Source organism: Capra hircus, chromosome 3 (genome assembly GCF_001704415.2).
Source record: "Capra hircus breed San Clemente chromosome 3, ASM170441v1, whole genome shotgun sequence".
Lineage (NCBI taxonomy): Eukaryota > Metazoa > Chordata > Mammalia > Artiodactyla > Bovidae > Capra > Capra hircus.
Window position 1 is genome coordinate 20,873,873 of NC_030810.1, and position 21,309 is coordinate 20,895,181.

Below are 21,309 nucleotides of genomic sequence, written 5' to 3' on the forward strand. Positions count from 1 at the left end.
TGAAGTGAGTGGATGGCCATGGCACAGTTTTAGGCAGGGAGAAATATGATCCAATTCAGGAGAAAGTTTTACTGCCCTGTGGACTGTGGATTATAAGGACACAGAGGAAGCCAGAAGATAGATTTTTTTTTTTTTTAGCTCTCCATATTCCATCTGCTTCTTAAAATGGTGAGATGGTATACCCAAAATGTTAACAGGGCTTGTCTTAGTAGTTGAGGCAATCAGTGACTTCTAATAAGTAAGTATGTGTTAAAGTGAAGTGAAGTGAAGTTGCTCAGTCGTGTCCGATTCTTGGCGACCCCATGGACTGTAGCCTACCAGGCTCCTCAGTCCATGGGATTTTCCAGGCAAGAGTCCTGGAGTGGGTTGCCATTTCCTTCTCCAGGGGATCTTCTCAACCCACGGATCGAACCCAGGTCTCCCGCATTGTAGGCAGATGCTTTACCATCTGAGCTACCAGGGAAGCCCAAGTATGTGTTAGAACAGAATAAATCCCAACATATTTTAAAAAGGTGTCCCTTGGGGTTCCCCCTTTACCCTCTTCTCTCCTCAAACTCACTCTTCATAGATGATCTCATCCACTCTCATGAGCTCTCTGACCATCAAGATTTCTAAACTCATTCCTGCAGACCTTCTCCTGAGCTCCAGGCAGACCCGTGTTCAACTACTGTGTGAACATTTTCATAGGCTCCTCCAGTTCAACATGACTCCTGCAAAAACTCTCTCTCCTCAACCCCAGTCTTCTTGGGTTCCCTTCCTTGGTGAATAGCATCAGGTCAAACAGCTGGGACTCACCCTCAATTCCCTGTCTCTCTCCAGCAATCAGGCCAGGTCTCTTTGCTCACCATTATATTTTTTATACCACATACCATGGCTAGAACATAGGAGATTCTCCAGAATATTTTTTGAAATCATTTGCTTTCTGAACAAATACTTATTGAATGACAGTATAGATAAACAAATGTTACTAGTTATCAAGTCTTGTCCATCATACCATCTAAAGATTCCTCCTCCATGCAGGTCTTATTCTTTTCCAACTTCACAACCAGCCCCGGCCAGGACATTTTAGTTTCTTGCCTTCTACCTTGTCTCCTTGACTTCAGATATTCACTCCTTTAATTCTCCTTGCAAAATCCAGAGTATTTTTTCAAAAAAGGCAGATCTATTTTGTCTGTCTCTGATTTAAAACCCTTTCATGGATCAAGGCATACTAAAGAAAAGTACGTTACTTAAAGTTACAAAGATAACAAGCTGAAAAATAATGATAGAAATAGGGCCAATGGAAGGAGGGAAGCATAGAATGTGCAGTAAATCTTATGTATCATAATAGGAGGTCAGTAGACAATGTTTAAAATCAGGAGATGATGATAAAAGCCTATTGTGGAGCTATGAGTATAAACACCAGGAAAAAATAGCTAAAAGTGGTTGCCTCTGCGAAGTGGAACTAGATGTGGGAAAGGATAGGTCAGGGTAACTATCTTTTATGCCATGGACCAGAATTACTTGGATTAAAAACCAAAATCAAGCCAGAGCATAAAAAGTTTTTATGGATCCTCATTGCTCACAGAATAAAATCCAAGCATATTAAAACCATCTTTTATAAATCTGTTACTCAAAATGTGGTCCCTGGACCAGCCGCATGGCCATCAGCAGGGAGCTTGTTAGAAATGCAGAATCTCTGGCCCTACCCAAGATTTACAAAATCATAATCTGCATTTTAACAAGATTCCCAGATAATCCATATATGTACAGTATAAGAATCATCAGCTTCAATATTTTCTCCTCACTGGCCAAAAGAACTTGACTTCCTCTCCTTTAGTCTAAATTTAGTGGCTTGTGCGTGTGTGTGCGTGCGTGCGTGTGTGTGTGTGTGTCGGTGGCTAGTTAAATTCCAACCACTGTTTTAGACCCAGCTCCTCTACTCCAGGGGCTTCCCTGGTGGCTTAGACGGGAAAGAATCTACTCCAAGAAGGCTTCCAAAACCCTCTGTAGCTCTGTTAGCACTCTTCCTTAAAATCCCACCTCCCTAACTGAGGGTGCTTAACCTTCCTTCAGCAAACATTCATTGGGCGCCTGCTGAGTGCCTGGCTGGACTCAGCGCCACAGTCGGGAGAAGGCGCTGAGTCGCCTTCAGGTGCATACTCAGCATCACCCAGCCTCACCTATTCCGGAGCCAGAGGTGTATGCGCAGCACCCGAAGATCCACACTCAACACACACATACCGAGCTCTGCGCCGCTTTTCTGAGTGTTACGGCGCCCTCCTCCCTCCGCGACAGAGTGCGGGCGGGGACCCACCGGTTCCGCCCGGCACTAGCAGCCGAAAAAGGAGGACCCCCCCCCCCCGCCGGGAGCGGGATCCCGGCGTCCGGTTGCCCAACCCCGTTCAGGCTTAGGCCCGCATGGAGGGGACTGCGGAGTCCCAGACGCCTGACCTGCGAGACGTGGAGGGCAAGGTGGGCAGGAAGACCCCTGAAGGGCTGCTCCGCGGGCTGCGAGGCGAGTGGGAGCCAGGAACCTCTGGCGCTCTGCTGCTCTCCGGGGCCCCTAGCACGGGCCACAGCCTGGGGGACAAGATCATGGCGCTGAGGATGGAGCTGGTGAGTGGGGGCTGCACGGGCCAGTGGGACGGAGTCTCCAGCGCGGGGCCGGAAAGGATGGACTCGCGTACCCAGAGTTGGGCTGGGGAGGAGGGAGTTAAAACCACCTGCCTAACTCCTCAGTATTCCTACCAGATCAATCTTTAATCCTTGGGGTTCATTAATTGCCTTCCCCACCAAGGGTGAGTGGAGTATTGACTCCGGGTGGGAGGTGCAGGATTTGGTAAGTTTTTTTTTTTTTTTTGCCAAATAATTGGGAGGGGAGAGGTACGGGTTGGGAAGCCCTGAGAACCTAGGACGGCACAAATCTAGCTCCTCCTTTCCCCCTAGCCACCATTACAAGGCAACAGTTTTTTTCTCCTCCTCCAAATTGGGACCGGGGTTTGTTCCTCTGTGGCTCCAGTAGCCACCCCAACACTCTGCACAGAAGAGATTTGCGTGAAAACTGCCTGGACTAGGGCCACTAAAAACATCCTCTTTCCCTAGCATCCCCCACACCCACGGACAATATTTGAAAGTTCCTAGGAGCTTAGCAGACACGGAGGAGCAGCACCAGCGTGTTGACCTCACCTCCTCAGACCCTGTCTCCTTCTTGCCAGCCCCCAAGTACACTGGAGATTTGCATCTCATCTGTACTTCCTTGGGGAGAAGAGGAGGAAACCAGCACCGAGCCCCTTCCCTGTTGCTGCTGCTCTAGATTCAGAGCCAAAAGGGCAGTTGGGGCCTCCCAGGCTCCCTAGGGCCCTGGTTCCGGTGAAGGGGGTGATCTACACCTGCCACCACTTTGCAACCAATTCTAGGGAACTGAGGAATTGCCAGCTACCTTCTGGCCTAGAACCAGGAGCCCACAGTGAGTATGTCAGCTAATAGGTCTTCCTGGAGCCCCACTGTGCCCAGTTCTGTGCCATGCTGAGGGGGGTGTGTGGGTGTGTGTGTGTGATGCTGAGGGGTGTATGTGCCATGCTGAGGGGTGTGTGTGTGTGTGTGTGTGTGTGTGTATGTAGGGAGACGTTGGGAGGGAGGTCTTGGGACTTCCTGAAAGGATGGGAGGAGAGTTTCGTGGGCAAAGCAGTCAGGGAAGGCTCCCTGGGGGAAGGATTTGAATGCCATGTGTGCATTTGGCCTTGAAGATTGGAAGCTATTGCCAGATTCTCCCCAGTAGGGTTGTAACTGTGCCCACCTAAGGGAGGGGTCTGGCTTTGCCTCACTCTGCAAACTTTAGCTCAGGGCAGAGAAAGAGCTAACTTAGAATGTCTTGCTTTGGAAACTAACTTTCACCAAGTGCATGTGCCAGGAATCATGCTGAACATTTTACAAGATAGTCTCCTCGTTCTCATGGAAACTTATTAGGTAAGGGATATTTTATAGATGAAGAAACTGAGGCACAGAGAGGCTAAGTAGCTGTCCAAAGTCAGACAAAAAGTAGAAAGTATAGCCAAGTTTTGAATTCAGATGATTTGCCTGCACTTTACATTTTCAGTATTGAGACCTGCTTTGTGCCAGATGCACTAAATGTCTTTTATGTCACTGGAGGGAGAAAAGCAGTTATCCTTTTCCCCTCTCACAGAGGAAACAGGCTTGCAGGTGCTGAGGGGCTTGCCTGAGCTCGAACGGGGAGGAGCCATGGCTGGTCTCTCTGGCTTTAACTCTTTCCTGTCTTTGGTGGAGATTGCGTGTGTGCTAAGTCACGTCAGTCGTGTCCGACTCTTTGTGACCCAATGGACTGTAGCCTGCCAGCCTCCTCTGTCCATGTGATTCTCCAGGCAAGAATACTGGAGTGGGTTGCCATGCCCTCCTCCAGGAGATCTTCCTGACCCAGGGATCGAACTGGGGAGTCCTCAGTCTCCTGCATTGCCAGGTGGATTCTTTATCACCGGCACCACCTGGGAAGCCCTGGTGGAGATTACTTATCGGTAAACTTGAAAGGATACGTTTCTCTTTTGTTTGGGTCTTTCTGCATTCCTGACCCAGCCCGGCCTGGGGCCCAAGGCTCCCTATGAAAGACACAAGGGAGGGAGCCTTCTGGTCCTGCTCAGGGAGAGGTTCCCCAAGTGCCCTGCTCTATTCCTTTCCCCTCCCCTGCAAAGGTGCCTTTGGTCTCTATGTACTCTGCACTGGGGAGGGCAAGGAGTGGGGCATTTGCGGGGAGGGGGTTCCCCTGGAGCCACCTGTGGCAGAACTAGTCCAAGCCCTGTAAGTAGTGTCCTTCAACTGCCCCTCTCCCAGCTTTCCTGCAGGGAGTGGGCAGGCCTGTCCTTGAGGCCAAGGTCATCCCTGCCTCTTGGCCACTTCCCTCCCCTCTTAAAAGTTGAGTGAACTAGACAGACTCTGGGATCTGTGGAAAGGGAAAACAATGGCAACCTCCCATACTTAATCCTCCCACCCACAGAACTGTTGCTATGGCAACCCACCCCCACAGAACAGTTTGAGAAAAAGCTTTAGGCAGAGAGAGAGAAGGCATGGGTTCAAGTCCTGGCTTTGCTCCTGATTCTTTTGTGATTTTGAGCAGAGCCCTGACTCTCTTTGGCCTCAGTTTTCCTACTTCTAGAGGGAGGGTAGGGGGGCGGGACAAGGGTAACAATAGTCTGGGAATCTCAGTCTCAAACCAGGGAGCTAAGACTCAGATCTCTGGGTTTTTGTGCCTGGACTTGATTGAGATTGAGCCTGTGAGTGAGCTGCACTTGTGACCTTAGGGCTGGTCAGAGCATCTGACATATGCTTGTTAAGGGAGGAATGGAGAACCTGAATTCCCCTGGGAAGAGAACTGGGTTGGAGTGGCCTCTGAGGCTGCATCTTTTCTGTGTGGTTTATCCCCTTTCTGTTTCCAGAGAGATTGGTGTGAAATGAGTGTTTCTTTTTCTGGCAAGAAAGCCTTGCTTTCTTCTATTCTGAGCAGTTGTGCTGTCACAGTCAGGGAATCCCGCCGTCACAGGACTGTAAGATCTGCTGCTCAGATTCGTTTCTCCCCGATGTGATGAAACCCAGCCCCCAAACCCGGAGACCAGCAAAGACGCCAAAGAAAGTAAAGGCCAGAGAATCATAGCACTGAAGCCGACCTACCCAATCCTAGTCTAAGCACCATAAATGAACTGGGTGGGACCTGCTGCTCTCAGGGAGCTCACAGTCTAGGTTAGGGGAGAAACAGACTAGCCACTGGCACAGGTGCTGGAACCCACAGAGTACTTCCTGGAAGTTTTCACTGTAGAGTGACATGGTCAGATTTGTGTTCTGGGAAGGCACAACTGAATTGGAGATGCAAGCTATTTCCTCTGGTTAGAATGGCTCTCCATTGCTTTGCCTGGCTAAGGCTCACTTGACTTTCAAGTCTCAGCTCCTGTCCTTTATTCTAGGAAGCATTTCCTTACTCCCCTGGTTAGGTTGTAGTCCTCTGGGTACCCACAGCTCTCTGTGTAGCATTTATGTCCCCTGGCATTTCCTGCTCTGAAATTTAAGTGTTTGTATCTTTGTCTCATCTTATCTACTAGACTGTGAACTCCCAGGGCAAGAAATGGTGTCTTTTCTTGCTTTATCTACAAAATGCCATGCCTATAAAAAACACTCAATAAATATTGTTCCACGACTGAATGGCTTAATTTCATCTTGAAGAAGTATGGGGAAGACTTTCTAGAGGAGGCAACATTTAAGTTGGGCCTTGAATATAGTCACTGGGAATTCCAGTTCAAGATGGCACGTCAAACACATGCATTTACTTCCATTCCCTCTTGAAACTCCATTAAAAGCTAGTAAAGAGCTTATTTTTAAAGCCATGAAGCCATTAGGACAAGAACAGGAGAGAAGGTGATAGAAATAAAATCTGGAAGCCGAAAGCAGCAGGAAGAGTAGTAACTAAGTAGTCTTGAAAAAAGCTGAATTCCAAGCCAGCAATACAGAAAGCAGAAAAGCAATCCATTTAGCACCTCAAAGGTCTCAGGAGCTGTGCTCAAGTATTTCTGGAACTGAGGGTACAAATGGAGCTGAACACAAATGGGTTGATGAATGTCTAAGAATCATACTCTTTAAGATTCCCTTCACAACTGGGCAACTAATTGCCCACTACTCCTTTATCATCGCAGAAGACTGGAAATGTACGTTTTGGAAAGAAGGGAACAGAAGGAAGGGAAGAACGGGAAGGGCAGAAGGCTGGAAAGCAGGAAGAAAGGGATGGAAGAAGGGAGGAAAGAGGAAGGAAGGGAGGAGAAAATGAAGCAGGAGAAGCATTTTTAGTATGAGAAGTTTTGTTTAATGCATTTAGTTTGGTCATGGACTAAATGGTTTCCCCTTTAATCTATTTGTCCCCAGCATGAAATAATTGAATATAATCTCTTTTATCTTGTATCATGAATAGTCAGTATAGTATATGGTACTTCAGTTATTTATGTCCAGATCTCCTAATTGAAACTGTAAGCTTCTGTTAAGTAGGGAGAGTTTCTCCATTATCTTTGTGTTCAGTTCAGTCGCTCAGTTGTGTCCAGCTCTTTGTGACCTCATGGACTGCAGCACACCGGGCCTCCCTGTTCATCACCAACTCCCAGAGTTTACTCAAACTCATGTCCATTGAGTCAGTGATGCCATCCAACCATCTCATCCTCTGTCATCCCCTTCTCCTCCTGCCTTCAGTCTTTCCCAGCATCAGGGTCTTTTCAAATGAGTCAGTTCTTCGCATCGTGGCCAAAGTATTGGAACTTGGCTTCAGCATCAGTCCTTCCAATGAACATTCAGGACTGATTTCCTTTAGGATGGACTGGTTGGATTATCTTGCAGTCCAAGAAGACTCTCAAGAGTCTTCTCCAACACCACAGTTCAAAACCATCAATTCTTCGGTGCTCAGCTTTCTTTATAATCCAAATCTGACATCTATACACGACTACTGGAAAGACCATAACTTTGACTAGACGGACATTTGTTAGCAAAGTAATGTCTCTGCTTTTTAATATGCTGTCTGGGTTGTCCTTGTGTAATTACTAGAAGATCCAAGTACTCAATAATCATTTGTTTAATTGAATTCAAGTTGGGATAATCTTCCAAAAACACGAATAATTTCAGGTACAAAATTTTCTGTGCTTATGCCATAGTAGATAAGTTAATTATAATAATAGGTATAGGTGCCTTTTATTGATTAGTGAATACTTGTCAGACAGTATGCCATGCCTGTGACTGTTCCTTCTACTTTTTAATAAACCTTTAGAGAGTATCCTCTTTTACCATGAAGAAATGATGGCTTAAAGGAAAAATATATTCCCGTTTCATATGGCTCATTAGTGGCAAAACTGGAATTTGAGTCTAGGACTGTTTAATTCCAGTGGCTATATTTTTCTCAGTGTACAAATACTCGGTCTTATTTCTGGCTTATCATTGTTGGTTTGAGTGAAGCATTTATTTCCTGAATAGTTTAATAAATACTTATCAAGTAATATATATTTAAAAAATAATAAAACCAAAAGTCTCCAGATCGGGAGACACCAAGCAGAGTCTGAGAGCAAGAAGGGTTAAATTAAAATATACCAAATGTTATGTAATACCCCTCCTAGCCTTTCCCTTACTTGGCTCCCAGAATAATGGCAGCTTTGCTTACATTATATTCTCTAAATGGGTATAATATAGTGAATCTTATGAACCCAAGAGAAAAACACACACACACACACACACACACACACACACACACACAAAGATACTACCTACGTTACCCAATTGAACAGCCTCTGAATAACTCTTAGTGAGGTTCAGGGTTGGCAAGCCTCTGGCACAGAGTTTCCAGTCAGCTCTTTTAGAGACCAGTCTGAAGTGTGAGCAGCAGCTTAAGATTGTAAGACTGGTGAAACCCTTTAACTATATAGACTTAAACAGAAAAAAAAAAAAAACTTAAATAGAGATATTCAGAGAGATAAGAACTTAATCATTAATTATATCCTTAAAGAGATAATATTACAGTCATGAAGAAAAATGGAAAGTTATAAAAGGAAACATGTAAGGACTTCCCTGGTGGTTCAGTGGCTAAGACTCTGCACTCCCAGTGCAGAGGACTCAGGTTCAATCCCTGGTCAGGGAACTAGATCCCACTAAACATTCTGCATGCCACATCTAAAGATTCTGCATGCTGCAAGTAAAAGATCCTGCGTGCCACAACTGAAAAGAAAAAGAAGAAGAAGAAGAAGAAAAATCCAAGATCTAGAAACAACTCTTGAAAATAAAAACATGATAGGAAAAAATGAAAAACTCAATAGAAGAGTTGATACTGTTGAAATAGTTCACAAACTAGAATACACATAGGAAGAGGAGGAAGAGAGGAAAAATAGAGGATCCATTCAGGGTACCTTCTATCCAAATAAAGATATTTCCAGGAAAAACAAAAATGTGTGTGTGTGTGTGTGTGTGTGTGTGTGTGTGTGTGTGTGTGTGTGTGTGTGTAGGTGCACAGGCTTAGACAATTAAGAATCTGCCTGCAATGTGGGAGATCCAAGTTTGATCCCTGGGTTGGGAAGACCCCCCTCGTGAAGGAAATGGCAACCGACTCCAGTACTCTTGCCTGGAGAACTGCATGGACAGAGGAACCTGGCAGGCTACAGCCCATGGGGTCGCAAAGAGTCGGACATAAGTGAGCGACTAAACACTTTCACACTTTCATATATATACATATGTTTTTTCATATATATGTATTTTTCATATATATATATATATATATAATCAATGAAATAATTAAAATCTCCCAGAACTGGAGGACATGAGCCTATAGATTAAAGGTGCCCAACAAATGACCAGTTCAGTGGATGAAAGCAGAATCACACAATGGTAAATCACTGTGATAATTTAGGACACTGGGGATCATGAGAAGGTCCCAAAAACTTCTAGAAAGAGTGAGAAGGTGGTCACATACAATAAAGCAGAACGGCATCAGACTTTTAAAATGAAGCACTGAAAATTAGAAGATGATGGAACAATGCTTTAAATTCTGACAAAAAACTATTTTCAACCTAGATTTCTATGCTCAGCTAATCAGTCAATAGTGTGAGGAGTGAATAACAATGTTTTAAAACATGTGAAGCTTCAACAAATATACCTCCTATGCAGGTATAGTCTATGCAGATTTTTCTTGGGAAGCTACTGGAGGAAAAGCACCACACATACATTAAGGAGTAAATCAATAAAAAAAGATGTGGGATCCAGGAATTGGGATCCAACTCAAGAGAGAGGCAAAGGGAGTGATAGTGAAGGGAGATAGATCTCTGGAGGATAGTTGTGCAGCAGGGACAGATTGGAACAGGTCAGAAACTGCCTCGAAGAAGAGGGAATAGATAGAACATGTGATATGTTTAAAAGTCTTGGGGAGGGTGGAATCAATCGAGAGTAGTACTGATATATATAAAAGACGCTTACTCCCTGGAAGGAAAGTTATGACCAACCTAGACAACATACTAAAAAGCAGAGACATTACTTTGTCAACAAAGGTCCGTTTAGTCAAGGCTATGGTTTTTCCAGTGGTCATGTATGGATGTGAGAGTTGGACTATAAAAAAGGCTGAGCGCCAAAGAATTGATGCTTTTGAACTGTGGTGTTGGAGAAGACTCTTGAGAGTCCCTTGGACTGCAAGGAGATCTAACCAGTCCATCCTAAAGGAGATCAGTCCTGGGTGTTCATTGGAAGGACTGATGTTGAAGCTGAAACTCCAATACTTTGGCCACCTGATGCAAAGAAGTGACTTATTTGAAAAGACCCTGATGCTGGGAAAGATTGGGGGCAGGAGGAGAAGGGGACAACAGAGGATGAGATGGTTGGATGGCATCACCGACTCAATGGACATGGGTTTGGGTGGGCTCTGGTAGTTGGTGATGGACAGGGAGGCCTGGCGTGCTGCAATTCATGGGGTTGCAAAGAGTCGGACATGACTGAGCAACTGAACTGAACTGATATATATACACTGCTGCTGCTGCTGCTGCTGCTAAGTTGCTTCAGTCATGTCCGACTCTGTGCAACCCCAGAGACGGCAGCCCACCAGGCTCCCCTGTCCCTGGGATTCTCCAGGCAAGAACTGGAGTGGGTTGCCATTTCCTTCTCCAATATATATAATGTGTCTAATAGATAGCTAGTGGGAAGGTGCTGTATATCACAAGGAGCTCAACTCAGTGCTCTATGATGACCTAGAGGGATGGGGTAGGAGGTGGGAGGGGGCGCTCAGGAGGAAGGGGATCTATATATACATATAGCTGTTTCACTTTGTTGTACAGTGGAAGCTTACACAACATTGTAAAGCATTTATACTTCAGTTAAAAGAAATAAAGCTGTGAGAGGGAAATTTAGACTACTGGGAGAGAGTTTAGGGATGACTTACTGATAACAATATACCAAACTAAGAAAATAGTTGTGGTAGTAGTAGTAATAATAAGGATAATAATTAGTATCTAAAAAGGAAAACTTAAAGTTGTACAAAAAAAAATGGAAAAGTAACCACAGTAAATCGCATGGCTTAGCTGTGAGTAGCATTTCCAAATTCTAATAAGGTAAATGCTGAATGATTAATTTTATTACATACGTTGTAATAAAATGGGGAGGGTGTGACTATGGCAGAGATATAGGGAGTAGGATGAAAGAGTTAAATCCTTAACCTTCTATTATATACAAAGTCAATAGAAAATACTTAAAAATCAGTAAGCAGTTATTTAGAAATTGGAAGGTAAGTACCAAAATAAATGGGCCTCCTTGGTGGCTCAGCAGGAAAGAAACCACCTGCAATGCTGGAGACATAGACATGGGTTTGATCCCTGGGTTGGGAAGATCCCTTGGAGGGGGGCGTGGCAACCCACTCTAGTATTCTTGCCTGGAGAGTCCCATGGACAGGGGAGCCTGGCTGCATTCCATAGGGTCGCACAGAATTGGACACAACTGAAGTGACTGGGCACACACGCAACAAAATAAACAGCTGAAAAATTAATAGTAGTTGTCTTTGGCAAGTGGGATTTAGGATGGGGAAACTGTTTCTTTTCTTAACAAATCTTACAGAACTATTTGCTTCTTCAATCTATATACATCTGTTACTTTTATTAAAAGTGAAGCTAAATGAAATGAAATTTTAAGTTATGTGTGGCAGGACCTGGAATTCCCATGGCAATATGGTAGAGATGAAGTTAGAGGGATGAGCATGAGCCATATAATGACAGGCTTTTGAATACCTGCTGCTAAAATATTTCAATATTCTCTTTTCTGAGAGCAGTGCAAAGCCCTCAAAGGTTCTTGAGCAAGGGAGGGACAAGTTCAGACTTGCGCTTGGGGAAGATAACTCAGTGCATCTGAGCTGGAAAGGACCCTAGAGATTACCCAGTAAGTCAGACTTGCACTCAGTGCAGACAGGGAGACTGGTGTATAGTAGAAGGAAGTGCCAGACCCTTTGAAGCTCTAGCCAACCCTTCCCTCCCCACAGTGGCTACTGCCACACCCCAAAGGGACTGAGGGACCAGGTTAGCATCCTCTTTATGCCACGCCCCCAGCTCATGCCTCTGTTTGGCCCAATCTATTTCCCAGTTAACACTTGGCCCCCTCTAAGGCAACTTTTTGGATGACTGCTTCTAAGTCTTACTGGTGAATCTGGACCAGTTCAGTAGTAAATATCCTATCTGTGAAGTTTAAGTCTCAGTAGGATTGGATTTTAATATTTAATATTTATTGAGATCTCACTCTATACCAGGTAGAGTGGTCCGTACTTAATAGACAACATCTCAAAACTCTCCCAGCCACCCTGTGAGATGAGTCATTTAAACCTATTTCACAAACAAGGAAACCCAGGGCCAACAAAGGCAATAAAGTTACCCACAGTCACAAAGCTGGATCAGTTGTAGAGCTGAGGTTTTAAGCAGCAATCTCTCTGCTTCTAAAGCCTACAGTCCAAACCATTCTATTTACATGGTTCTTGAAAGTCAAGCATAGTTGTTTGGATTACAAGGTAGAGGCCTCTAGAAACACTGGGGAAACCCATGGCCCAGAACCTGGGACTGATTTCTTCTCCCACTCCCCTAGGCTTGCCTGAGAGCCATCGACGTGAAGATCCTGCAGCAGCTGGTGACCTTGAATGAGGGCATTGAGGCGGTGCGCTGGCTGTTGGAGGAGAGGGGGACATTGACCAGCCACTGCAGCAGCCTCACCAGCAGCCAATATAGCCTGACAGGCGGGAGCCCAGGCCGCTCAAGGCGAGGCAGCTGGGACAGCCTGCCAGACACAAGCTCCGCTGACCGGCTGGACAGTGTCTCCATCGGCAGCTTCCTGGACACAGTGGCGCCTAGCGAGGTGGATGAACACGGCCCCCCTGGGGCTCCCCGCCCCGAGATGGACTGGGCAAAGGTTATACCTGGTGGGGAGAGGGCCAGGACTGAGGTGGACCTGACAGCCACCAGGCTAGGGAGCTTGAGGGCCGTGTGGAAACCCCCAGGGGAGGGGCTGCAAGCTGCACCTCCTGAACCGCCAGAGGATGAGAGTGCCAAGCTGGGCTTCGCGACCCACTGGTACTGGGGCCAGTGCCAGGATGATGTGACCTTCCTGTAACAACTCTTCCACCCTTTTGTACTCCTGTGGCTCTTTCATCACTAGGCCCTGGTCTCCCGTGAATTTGTTCTCCCTCTATCTGGAATTAGGAAGAGGCTGCATTGAAATCAGTTACCATGAAACCTGGCCTTACCATCCCTCTGGTCCCTGGGGAGGCTCTGCCTTTAACCTTCAATTATTGGGTCCCTAGAGCTAGTTCCATAGGTACATGGACTCTAGAGGCTTGACCTGTGGCTCCAGGTGTGATAGTATCTCTTCTCCTTTCCCCACAACTAGGTAAGGATTTGAGGGTTTAGCATCCCTATGAAATCACTGATGAAGGGACTGGGATGTGATTACCTCACCCAACTTCTAGGAGCCTTAGCCTCACTCTTGGCCAATATGGAGGTCTGTGGAGGGACATGGACATTCAGGGCCAAACCTCCATGGATTGGCCCTCCCAGAAGCCTTTGGGGTTGGTAGGGCCACCCCTTCCTGGCTGGTGAGTGATGTCATTTCCTGCAAGGATGGATTAGCCTTTCCTTTGTACCAGTCTTTTAGTGATGATAGATATAAGGGTATTTGAGCCCCTGCTGCTAAGTGAGACCATATTATTTATTCTCCCTACCATTCCTTCTTGTGAATGGGACTATACTACCCTCTTGGCAGGAAAGTTTCTCAGTCAGATATTTGCACTTCTCAGAAAGGTTCTTTCTGTTTAAACAGGGAGTTCTCATTTTATTCCAGGGATTCTCACTTCCTCTCTGACCACCTGCCTGTCTGGTGCCTGCACTCCTGTTTCTCTGCTTTTAGGGAGGAAACTGGCAGGGGCCTCCACCTACAGATCTCAACAGTCTGTTTGGCCTGCCCTGCCATAGTCCCCTGTCTTATTCTGTCCCTGGGTGGCCTCCATTCTTGTATTCTGGCTCCAAATCTGTCTGCCAGAAGGTTCAGCCTTTGTGTCTCCACACCTTCTCAGTTTCTACTCTGGGCCTCAGGCCTTTAATATGCAGATGAGTCCTTCAACTTCTGATGGGAGCCAGAGGGAGAAGCTTGGGGTATACCAGGATCTCCAAAAGGGGGAGATATCTTCTCAGACCCTGTGATTCCCCTTCCCCCATCCTGCCCCAGACCTTCCACCATTTGGACACTAAGATGCCTACCTGGGGCTGGGACACAAGGAATCCTCTTGTCTGGGTTACAGTGCAGGGCGTGGCAGAGAAAGACTGAAGCTGTTTGGTTTTAGGGCCCGCATCCTGGGAGCGGGGGAGTAGGAGGGAAAGACTGCTTTCCTTCCTCTCTTAGAGCAAGCTCTAGACTCCTGGGACTGCAGAGGAAGCGGGTCACTGGCTCTGGTCCTGGGTCCCAGGGCCGTAGTGAGTTACACCACAGAAGGGACTCAGGGAAGCTGCCAACCTGGGGCCCAGGGAGGGGACAGGCCCAGGGAGAGGGTGGAGATGAGGGCTATGACTGATGTCAGAGTATGAATTCTTGGAAATTAACCCTTGGAACCCTGGGTACTGCCCCTATGTTGGTGCCTGTCTTTCCTGGGCCCTGAAACTATCAATAGATTATTGAAAGGCAAAAAGGAAAAAAGGATATCAGGTGATCCTTGCCTATTTGCTGTGCCCTCCTGAGTTGAGAAGATCCTCTGAAGAAGGAAATGGCAATCCACTCCAGTATTCTTGCCTGGGAAATCCCATGGACAGAGGAGCCGGGCAGACTACAGTTCATGGGGTCGCAGAGTCGGACACGACTAAGCGACTCCACTTCTTGACTTGAGGAATCTTCCTCAAATCCTAGAATAACTCCTGCAGTTTCTCTACTTTTCATTCTATGCTGGGGAAGGGACAGAAGCCAAGTTGTTCATCTCTAGTTCCCATAAACTCCTCAAGTCTTGTCCCGAAACCCCCACGCAGATCCTTTTCGGGCAATACATTTGATTTGCCGCTCAAGACCGTGTTTTCTCCTCTCCTCTCAAAGGGATTGAAATCTCTCAAGAATGTAAGTAAGTCTCTTCTTTGCTGCCCACCAGCCCTCTCCTTACCACCCCTCTTGGTCTCGGGGCTCCTGACCTCCCTTTAGGCTGGGAATTCAAGTACCCTTTCCCAGTACCCTGACCATGTTGCCATTTTGTGGTGACTTTGGGTAACTATCTTTCTTTTTGAAACCCTTGTGTTCTTTTTTAAGCTTGCCCGTTCATTTAATCTACAAACTTCTGAGCTGAAGACGTTGTCCGCCCTCTTGTGGCCATTATGCACCATTGCTGGAGTAGCTGGGTGAAACCTTCAGGCTCAAATAGAGCCTTAATGAAGACCAGCCCTCTTATTGCACAGACAGGTTAGAAAGACAGGCCTAGAGAAGGCAGAGAGTGCCCCAGATTTGCCCGTGGTAACTCTGAGGATCCTCAGGTTTAAGAACCCAGATCACCTGCCTGTCCACCAAAGTTTCATCACTTGGCCAGACCATCCTCCCACCGTACCCTGTCAACATCATCCAAGCCCAAAGGATCTGAAGGTAATTTTCTCCCTGTTTTAACACTCAGGTTCTTACCTTGTCCTAGAAAGGCAGCTTGGTGTTTGCAGAAAGAGCCACAGGCTCTGAGGAAAGAGACCCTTGGACCAGAATTGGGTAAAGGGTGCATTAATCCGGACCAGGGATACAAGGAAAATCAGTTCTGGACCAAATATTTTTCTGGGAAGGCAGGGTGAGTAGGCCCAACATCATGGGATCAGAACTCAGCATTAGAGACCTGGACATTAGAAGCAGGAGATAGGGATGGCAGGTGAGAGATAAATTCAAATGGATTCTGAGGAGCTGGGAGCTTCAAAGTCAAGGGATTACAGCTCAGTTTGGATAGGCATCTGAGGATATTGAGAGGCTAGAGAGGTGGGTGAGTGGGGCTGCCTGGGAACTCCAGGTAACCTGGATATCCTGTCTCAATACCTTAGATTTCATTTCACTCCCAGAGAAGCTGGTAAACACACACCCTTGGTCCCTCCTACCTGCTTCTGTACTGGCTGTTTAAAGCTTAGCTCTCCTGTTAGTTTAGACCTTTCCCGGTTATGAAGAGGACCTGTTTAGGAGCTCAAAGAAGAAGACATGAAAAGGGAGAGAGGTGCAGAAAGACAAAAAAGAATGAGATGAAAATGGAGTCTTGAAAATATGATCAGAGGGAGCATACTATCCTCTAAGTGGGCTGCAGACTTTTGTCAGAGTCAGGGTCAAGGCAAAGGCAAGACTGCTCTTGGTAGCTGTGGAAACAGCACCTGAGAGGGTAAGAGGTGATGCTGCTGGGATGAGTCCATCAAGGAGACGTGAGACCATGTGAATGCTCAGGTATGAGAGCCTGCATTTAGGATAGGGTAGTGAACTTGAGCACTGGACTGACTGGGAGCTCAGCGGCAGCTTAGGTGAGAAATGTTTGGAGCTTGCAGTGGACTCAGGCTCACTCTGTGCACGGTGCCAGGCATGTACTGGGTGTTCAGTAACACCCAGAGTAGAGGAATAAATGTGTATAAACCCAGGAAGAGACGTAACTTATAATTTAAATAGTGGTTAATTAGGTAGGAATAGGAAATTTAAAGTACTATTCCATTCTCAGAAACACTATAAATAATGCATTATTAACAGATAGATAATAAATGAACTATAGTATGAACCTAGGTCAGTCTGACTGCAGAGGCTTCCAGGAAGTCTTCCCTGATTCCCCATTCCCTTCTCACAGACCTTACTCTCCTTGGAGAACAGGTTATGCTGCCCAGCAGCAGGGCCAGTGTACATGTTTTCTGTTGCTGCTCTGACAAACTGTCACGAGCTTAATGGCTTAAAACAACACAAATGTGTTATCTTACAGTTCTGGAGGCCACAGGTCTGAAATCAATTTTATTGGGTCAAGTTAAAAAGTGTTGGTAACCTCTTCTGGAGACTCTAGGGGGCAGTCCATTTATTTGCCTTTTCTAGCTTCTAGAGGCTGCTTGTGTTCCTGGACTCATGGCCCCTTCCTCCATCTTCAAAGCCAGCAACATAGTATTCTGCCTTTCTGACCTCTACTTCCGTTCTTACATCTTTCTCTGATTCTCCTGTCTCCTATTAGGAGGATTACATTGTGATTATGTATCCTCGTGCTTACATTGGGCCCACTGTGATAACAGAATCATGTCCCTATCTCAAGATCCCTACTTTAACCATATCTTCCAAGTCGTTTTTGCCATATAAGGTAAACTATTCCCAGATTCTGGAGATTAGGACTTGAACATCTTTGGAGGAAGGACCGTTATTCAGCCCTCCTCAGGCAGAGATGGAGGGTGGGCGGGAAGATGTACCCAGGCCCAGAACAAGCCTCTCAGCTGTGTCGAGCCTCCTTTAGCCTGGAGTGAGAGGTGGTGCCAGGGAGAGATAGCCAACCCAGGCCCCATGTCTAGAGAATGGCAAATGCCTCCTGCATCACTACCAAAGAGAGCTGAGAGTGAAGGTCATACTTGGGAGAAAGTCTCTGTTTAGGGAACTTTTCAGATCTGAGACTTCCCTGGTGAATGTAGTGGAGGGTTCCAACAGGTTCTGTCTTCAATATTGCCTCCTCTCCAGAATCATACCTTGTTCCTCCTCAAGGTAGAAGATAATTACCAGCTAACACTAGCCTGAGCTCTCTCTACAAAGAGTAGATTAGTTGTCTCTTTTTAGAATTATTATTTTTTCATTCCTTGTTAAACCATGCTCAGCGGAGAATGGTGACCTCTTGTCATTAGTTGATACCAGGCCCCTTTTTGTTTGATTTTCTTCTTTTAATCCCTGATCCTTATTCTCATTCCTCTCCCTGACCCAGACACACACTTCAATGTGTTCAGTATGTGTTTGGATATGTATGTATCTTTGAAATATAATTATGTGCTTATGTGTTTTAATGTGTATAAATGATATACTTCTAAAGTAAGCCAACCTTTATAATGAATTAACCCATATTACAGTGATTTAACACAATAAAGATTTATTTTTCACTTACACAGCAGCACAGGTATTCTTGGTTGGATGGCTCTCCTTCACTGCCCATTTCATGTCCTAGACTCCTTCCATTTTCAGGTGGTGATAGGCTGACCCTGTATCGTAAGGTTCTCTATCAATTCTTCACCAAATTGTTACCATCCATTTATGACCATTTTATAAATTGGTTATTTCACTAGCAATTACAAAATGATTATTCTCTAATGCTGTTGTTTTTTCTTCTATTAGTTCTAATTCTCTACAGAAAAACGTTTTTTACATCCTTCAGGACCATTTGGTTACCCTGAAATAAAGTTCATACCAGAATGGCAAGATAAGTGCTTAAATCTCTGCCCTTATTTATCCCTTTCAAATAGTAAGTTGATGTCCTAGCAACTTGGTGTTCAATGATTTTGTTTTGTTTTACTTTCTTTTTAAATTATTGTTGTGAACTTATTGTTTTATATATTTAGTGTCTTTTAATCATTTTGTAGTTATTTTTTGTTTTATATTATGAAAAATCTTGAGTGTAAACAATAGTGGAGAAAATAGTATAATGAATTTCCATGCATCCATCACCCAGCTTCAATAATTATCAACTCTGGTCAATCTTGGTTTATTTATTCCCTCAACTACTCTTCCCTTAACCAAGATTATTTTGAAGCAAAACTAGTTATGATTCCAGTTTATTTATAATGTTTTATTATGTACCTCTAAAATATAAGGACTTTTATTATGATTATTGCACCTAAAATTAATAATTCCTTAATATAATAAAATATAGCTATTTAATTTCTGATAAACTTGTAAGTTTTAGTATCAGGATTATGCTGGCCTCTTAAAAGAGGTTAGGAAGTGTTTCTGTCTCCTTTGTTTTCTGAAAACACTTTTGTAACTTTGGTAGCATTATTCAGTATTTGACCGACTTCGTCAGTGAAATAATCTGTGGTTGGAGTTTTCTTCGTGGGGGAGGGTTTTGATAAATTCAATTTCTGTGATACATATAGAGGTATTTCAACTTTTAATTTCATTTTGAGTTAGTTTTGGTAAGTTGTGTTTTTCAAATAATTTGTTTCAATTAAGTTGTTGAATTTATTGGCATAAAATTATTTATAACATTGCCTTGTTACTCTTTTTAAAAAACTATTCCTTGGAAAATAAAGCACAAGTGTAAAAACACACAAAATAAATATAGGACTTAATGAATTATTAAACACTCCTATAACCACTGGCATGTCAAGAACTAGAACCTACCCAGAAGTCCTGTCTATATGCCCCATCCCAATTATAATCCTCTTTTGCTGCCAAGCACTGCATAAGAACATTATAAAATTTTTATTTTCTAGTGTTCCCCTTACATACTTGTTGATATGTAGATTATCTGTAATGTATACATAATATTTAAAGTTGATAATGCTATTTATCATGCTTTAAAAATAGTCCACAAAAATGTTGTCTCCTTACTTATTTACACCTCTCATACAGAGAATGACCATATGCAGCTTTTTTTGCTTAGATGCTACGTCCAAAGACTCATGGCAGTATGTTACATGACAGGTTAAAGCAAAATCAAGCAAACAAACAAAAAACTTGTGAATTTAATTTGAAAGTGTATATGGTATTATTTATTTGCTAAAGAATTTGATATTTAGAGAGAAGAAAATATAGTCGGCCCTATATATCTGCATATCCATGGATTCAATTAAAGGAAGGAAAATATTGAAAAAAAAATTCCATGAAATTCCAAAAAACAAAACTTGAATTTGCCACTCATCTTCAACTATTTATATAGCACTTACATTATATTTGGGCTTCCCTGGTGGCTCAGACAGTAAAGAATCTGCCTGCAATGCAGGAGACAGGTTTGATCCACGGGTTGGGAAGATCCCTGGGAGAAGGAAATGACCACCCACTCCAGTATTGTTGCCTGGAGAATTCCATGAACAGAGGAGCCTGGTTGGCTACAGTCCATGGGATCCAAAAGAATTGGACACGACTGAGCAACTAACTCTACTCTGCTGCCAATAAGCAACCATTTCCTGACTAGAGTATTAACTTCTTTGTATCTTTTATATAGTTTTATCACCCAAATGTACATCCGTAGATACTATACAGTCTTGTCTATTTGAAAACATTTTATGTCTTTTTCTTTTATTGGAGTGTAGTTGATTTACAATGTTGTATAAGTTTCAGGTGTACAGCAAAGTGATTCAGTATACAGATCATATATTGATTCTTTTCCCATATAGGTTTTCACGGAATATTGAGTAGAGTTCCCTGTGCTATGCAGTGAGTCCCTGGTGGTCGTCAATCTTATTGAGTGCAGTGGGCCGACATGGTGGAGCTGCTCGGGGGCGCGGCCGTTAGCCGAGATCACCTACCAGGAGCTCGTGGAAGGCACGGGCGGCCTGGAGGAGGGTCTGCAGGGCTGGTGTGGGGGGCCCGCTGCAGGAGAGCCCAGCCTAGCGCCTCCGCCTGGAGAGCAGCCTCCGGGACCCCCAGGAAGCAAATTAAAGCACATGTAACCGGAAGCAATGGCACCCCACTCCAGTTCTCTTGCCTGGAAAATCCCAGGGGTGGAGGAGCCTGGTGGGCTGCAGTCCATGGGGTCGCTAAGAGTCGGACACGACTGAGCGACTTCACTTTCACTTTTCACTTTCATGCCTTGGAAAAGGAAATGGCAACCCACTCCAGTGTTCTTGCCTGGAGAATCCCAGGGACAGGGAAGCCTGGTGGGCTGCCGTCTATGGGGTCGCATAGAGTCAGACACGACTGAAGCGACCTAGCAGCAGCAGCAGCAGTGTGTATATGTTAATCCAAAGCTTCTGATTTATCCTTTCCTCGCACATTTCCCCTTTGGTAACCATAGGTTTGCTTTCAATATCTGTAAGTCTGTTTCTGTTTTATAAATAAATTTGTATCATTAAAAAAATTAGATTCTACATGAGTCATATCATATTTGTCTTGCTCTGACTTACTTCATTTAGTACATTTGATGTCTTTTTAAGTCTCTTAATCTAATCTAAAAGATCTTCATGACCCAAATAATCACGATGGTGTGATCACTCAACCTAGAGCTGGACATCCTGGAATGTGAAGTCAAGTGGGCCTTAGGAAGCATCATTATGAACAAAGCCAGTGGAGGTTAGAATTCCAGTTGAGCTATTTCAAATCCTAAAAGGTGATGCTGTGAAAGTGCTGCACTCAATATGCCAGCAAATTTGGAAA

At 44.7% G+C, this 21,309-nt stretch overlaps 1 protein-coding gene across 3 annotated transcripts; it reads left to right on the forward strand.

The window, feature by feature from the left end:
- Positions 1,866-19,295, forward strand: LURAP1 (leucine rich adaptor protein 1). Of its 3 annotated transcripts, none has more exons than XR_001917535.1 (3): positions 1,866-2,598; positions 12,601-15,618; positions 18,331-19,295. XR_001917535.1 is itself a non-coding variant. In XM_005678518.3 (2 exons), exons 1-2 carry the CDS (start codon positions 2,401-2,403, stop codon positions 13,120-13,122), a joined length of 720 nt encoding a protein of 239 aa, XP_005678575.2. In that variant the 5' UTR covers positions 1,866-2,400; the 3' UTR covers positions 13,123-19,295. The 3 variants fall into 3 exon arrangements, 1 of the variants encoding a protein (XP_005678575.2); XR_001917536.1 differs by having other exon boundaries at positions 12,601-15,105; positions 15,292-19,295; XM_005678518.3 differs by having other exon boundaries at positions 12,601-19,295.

Coding starts and splice junctions, on each gene's coding strand:
- LURAP1 (XM_005678518.3), top strand. CDS start 2,401: ATGGAGGGGACTGCGGAGTCCCAGACGCCTGACCTGCGAGACGTGGAG. Junction 2,599..12,600: donor TGGCGCTGAGGATGGAGCTG/GTGAGTGGGGGC, acceptor CCACTCCCCTAG/GCTTGCCTGAGAGCCATCGA.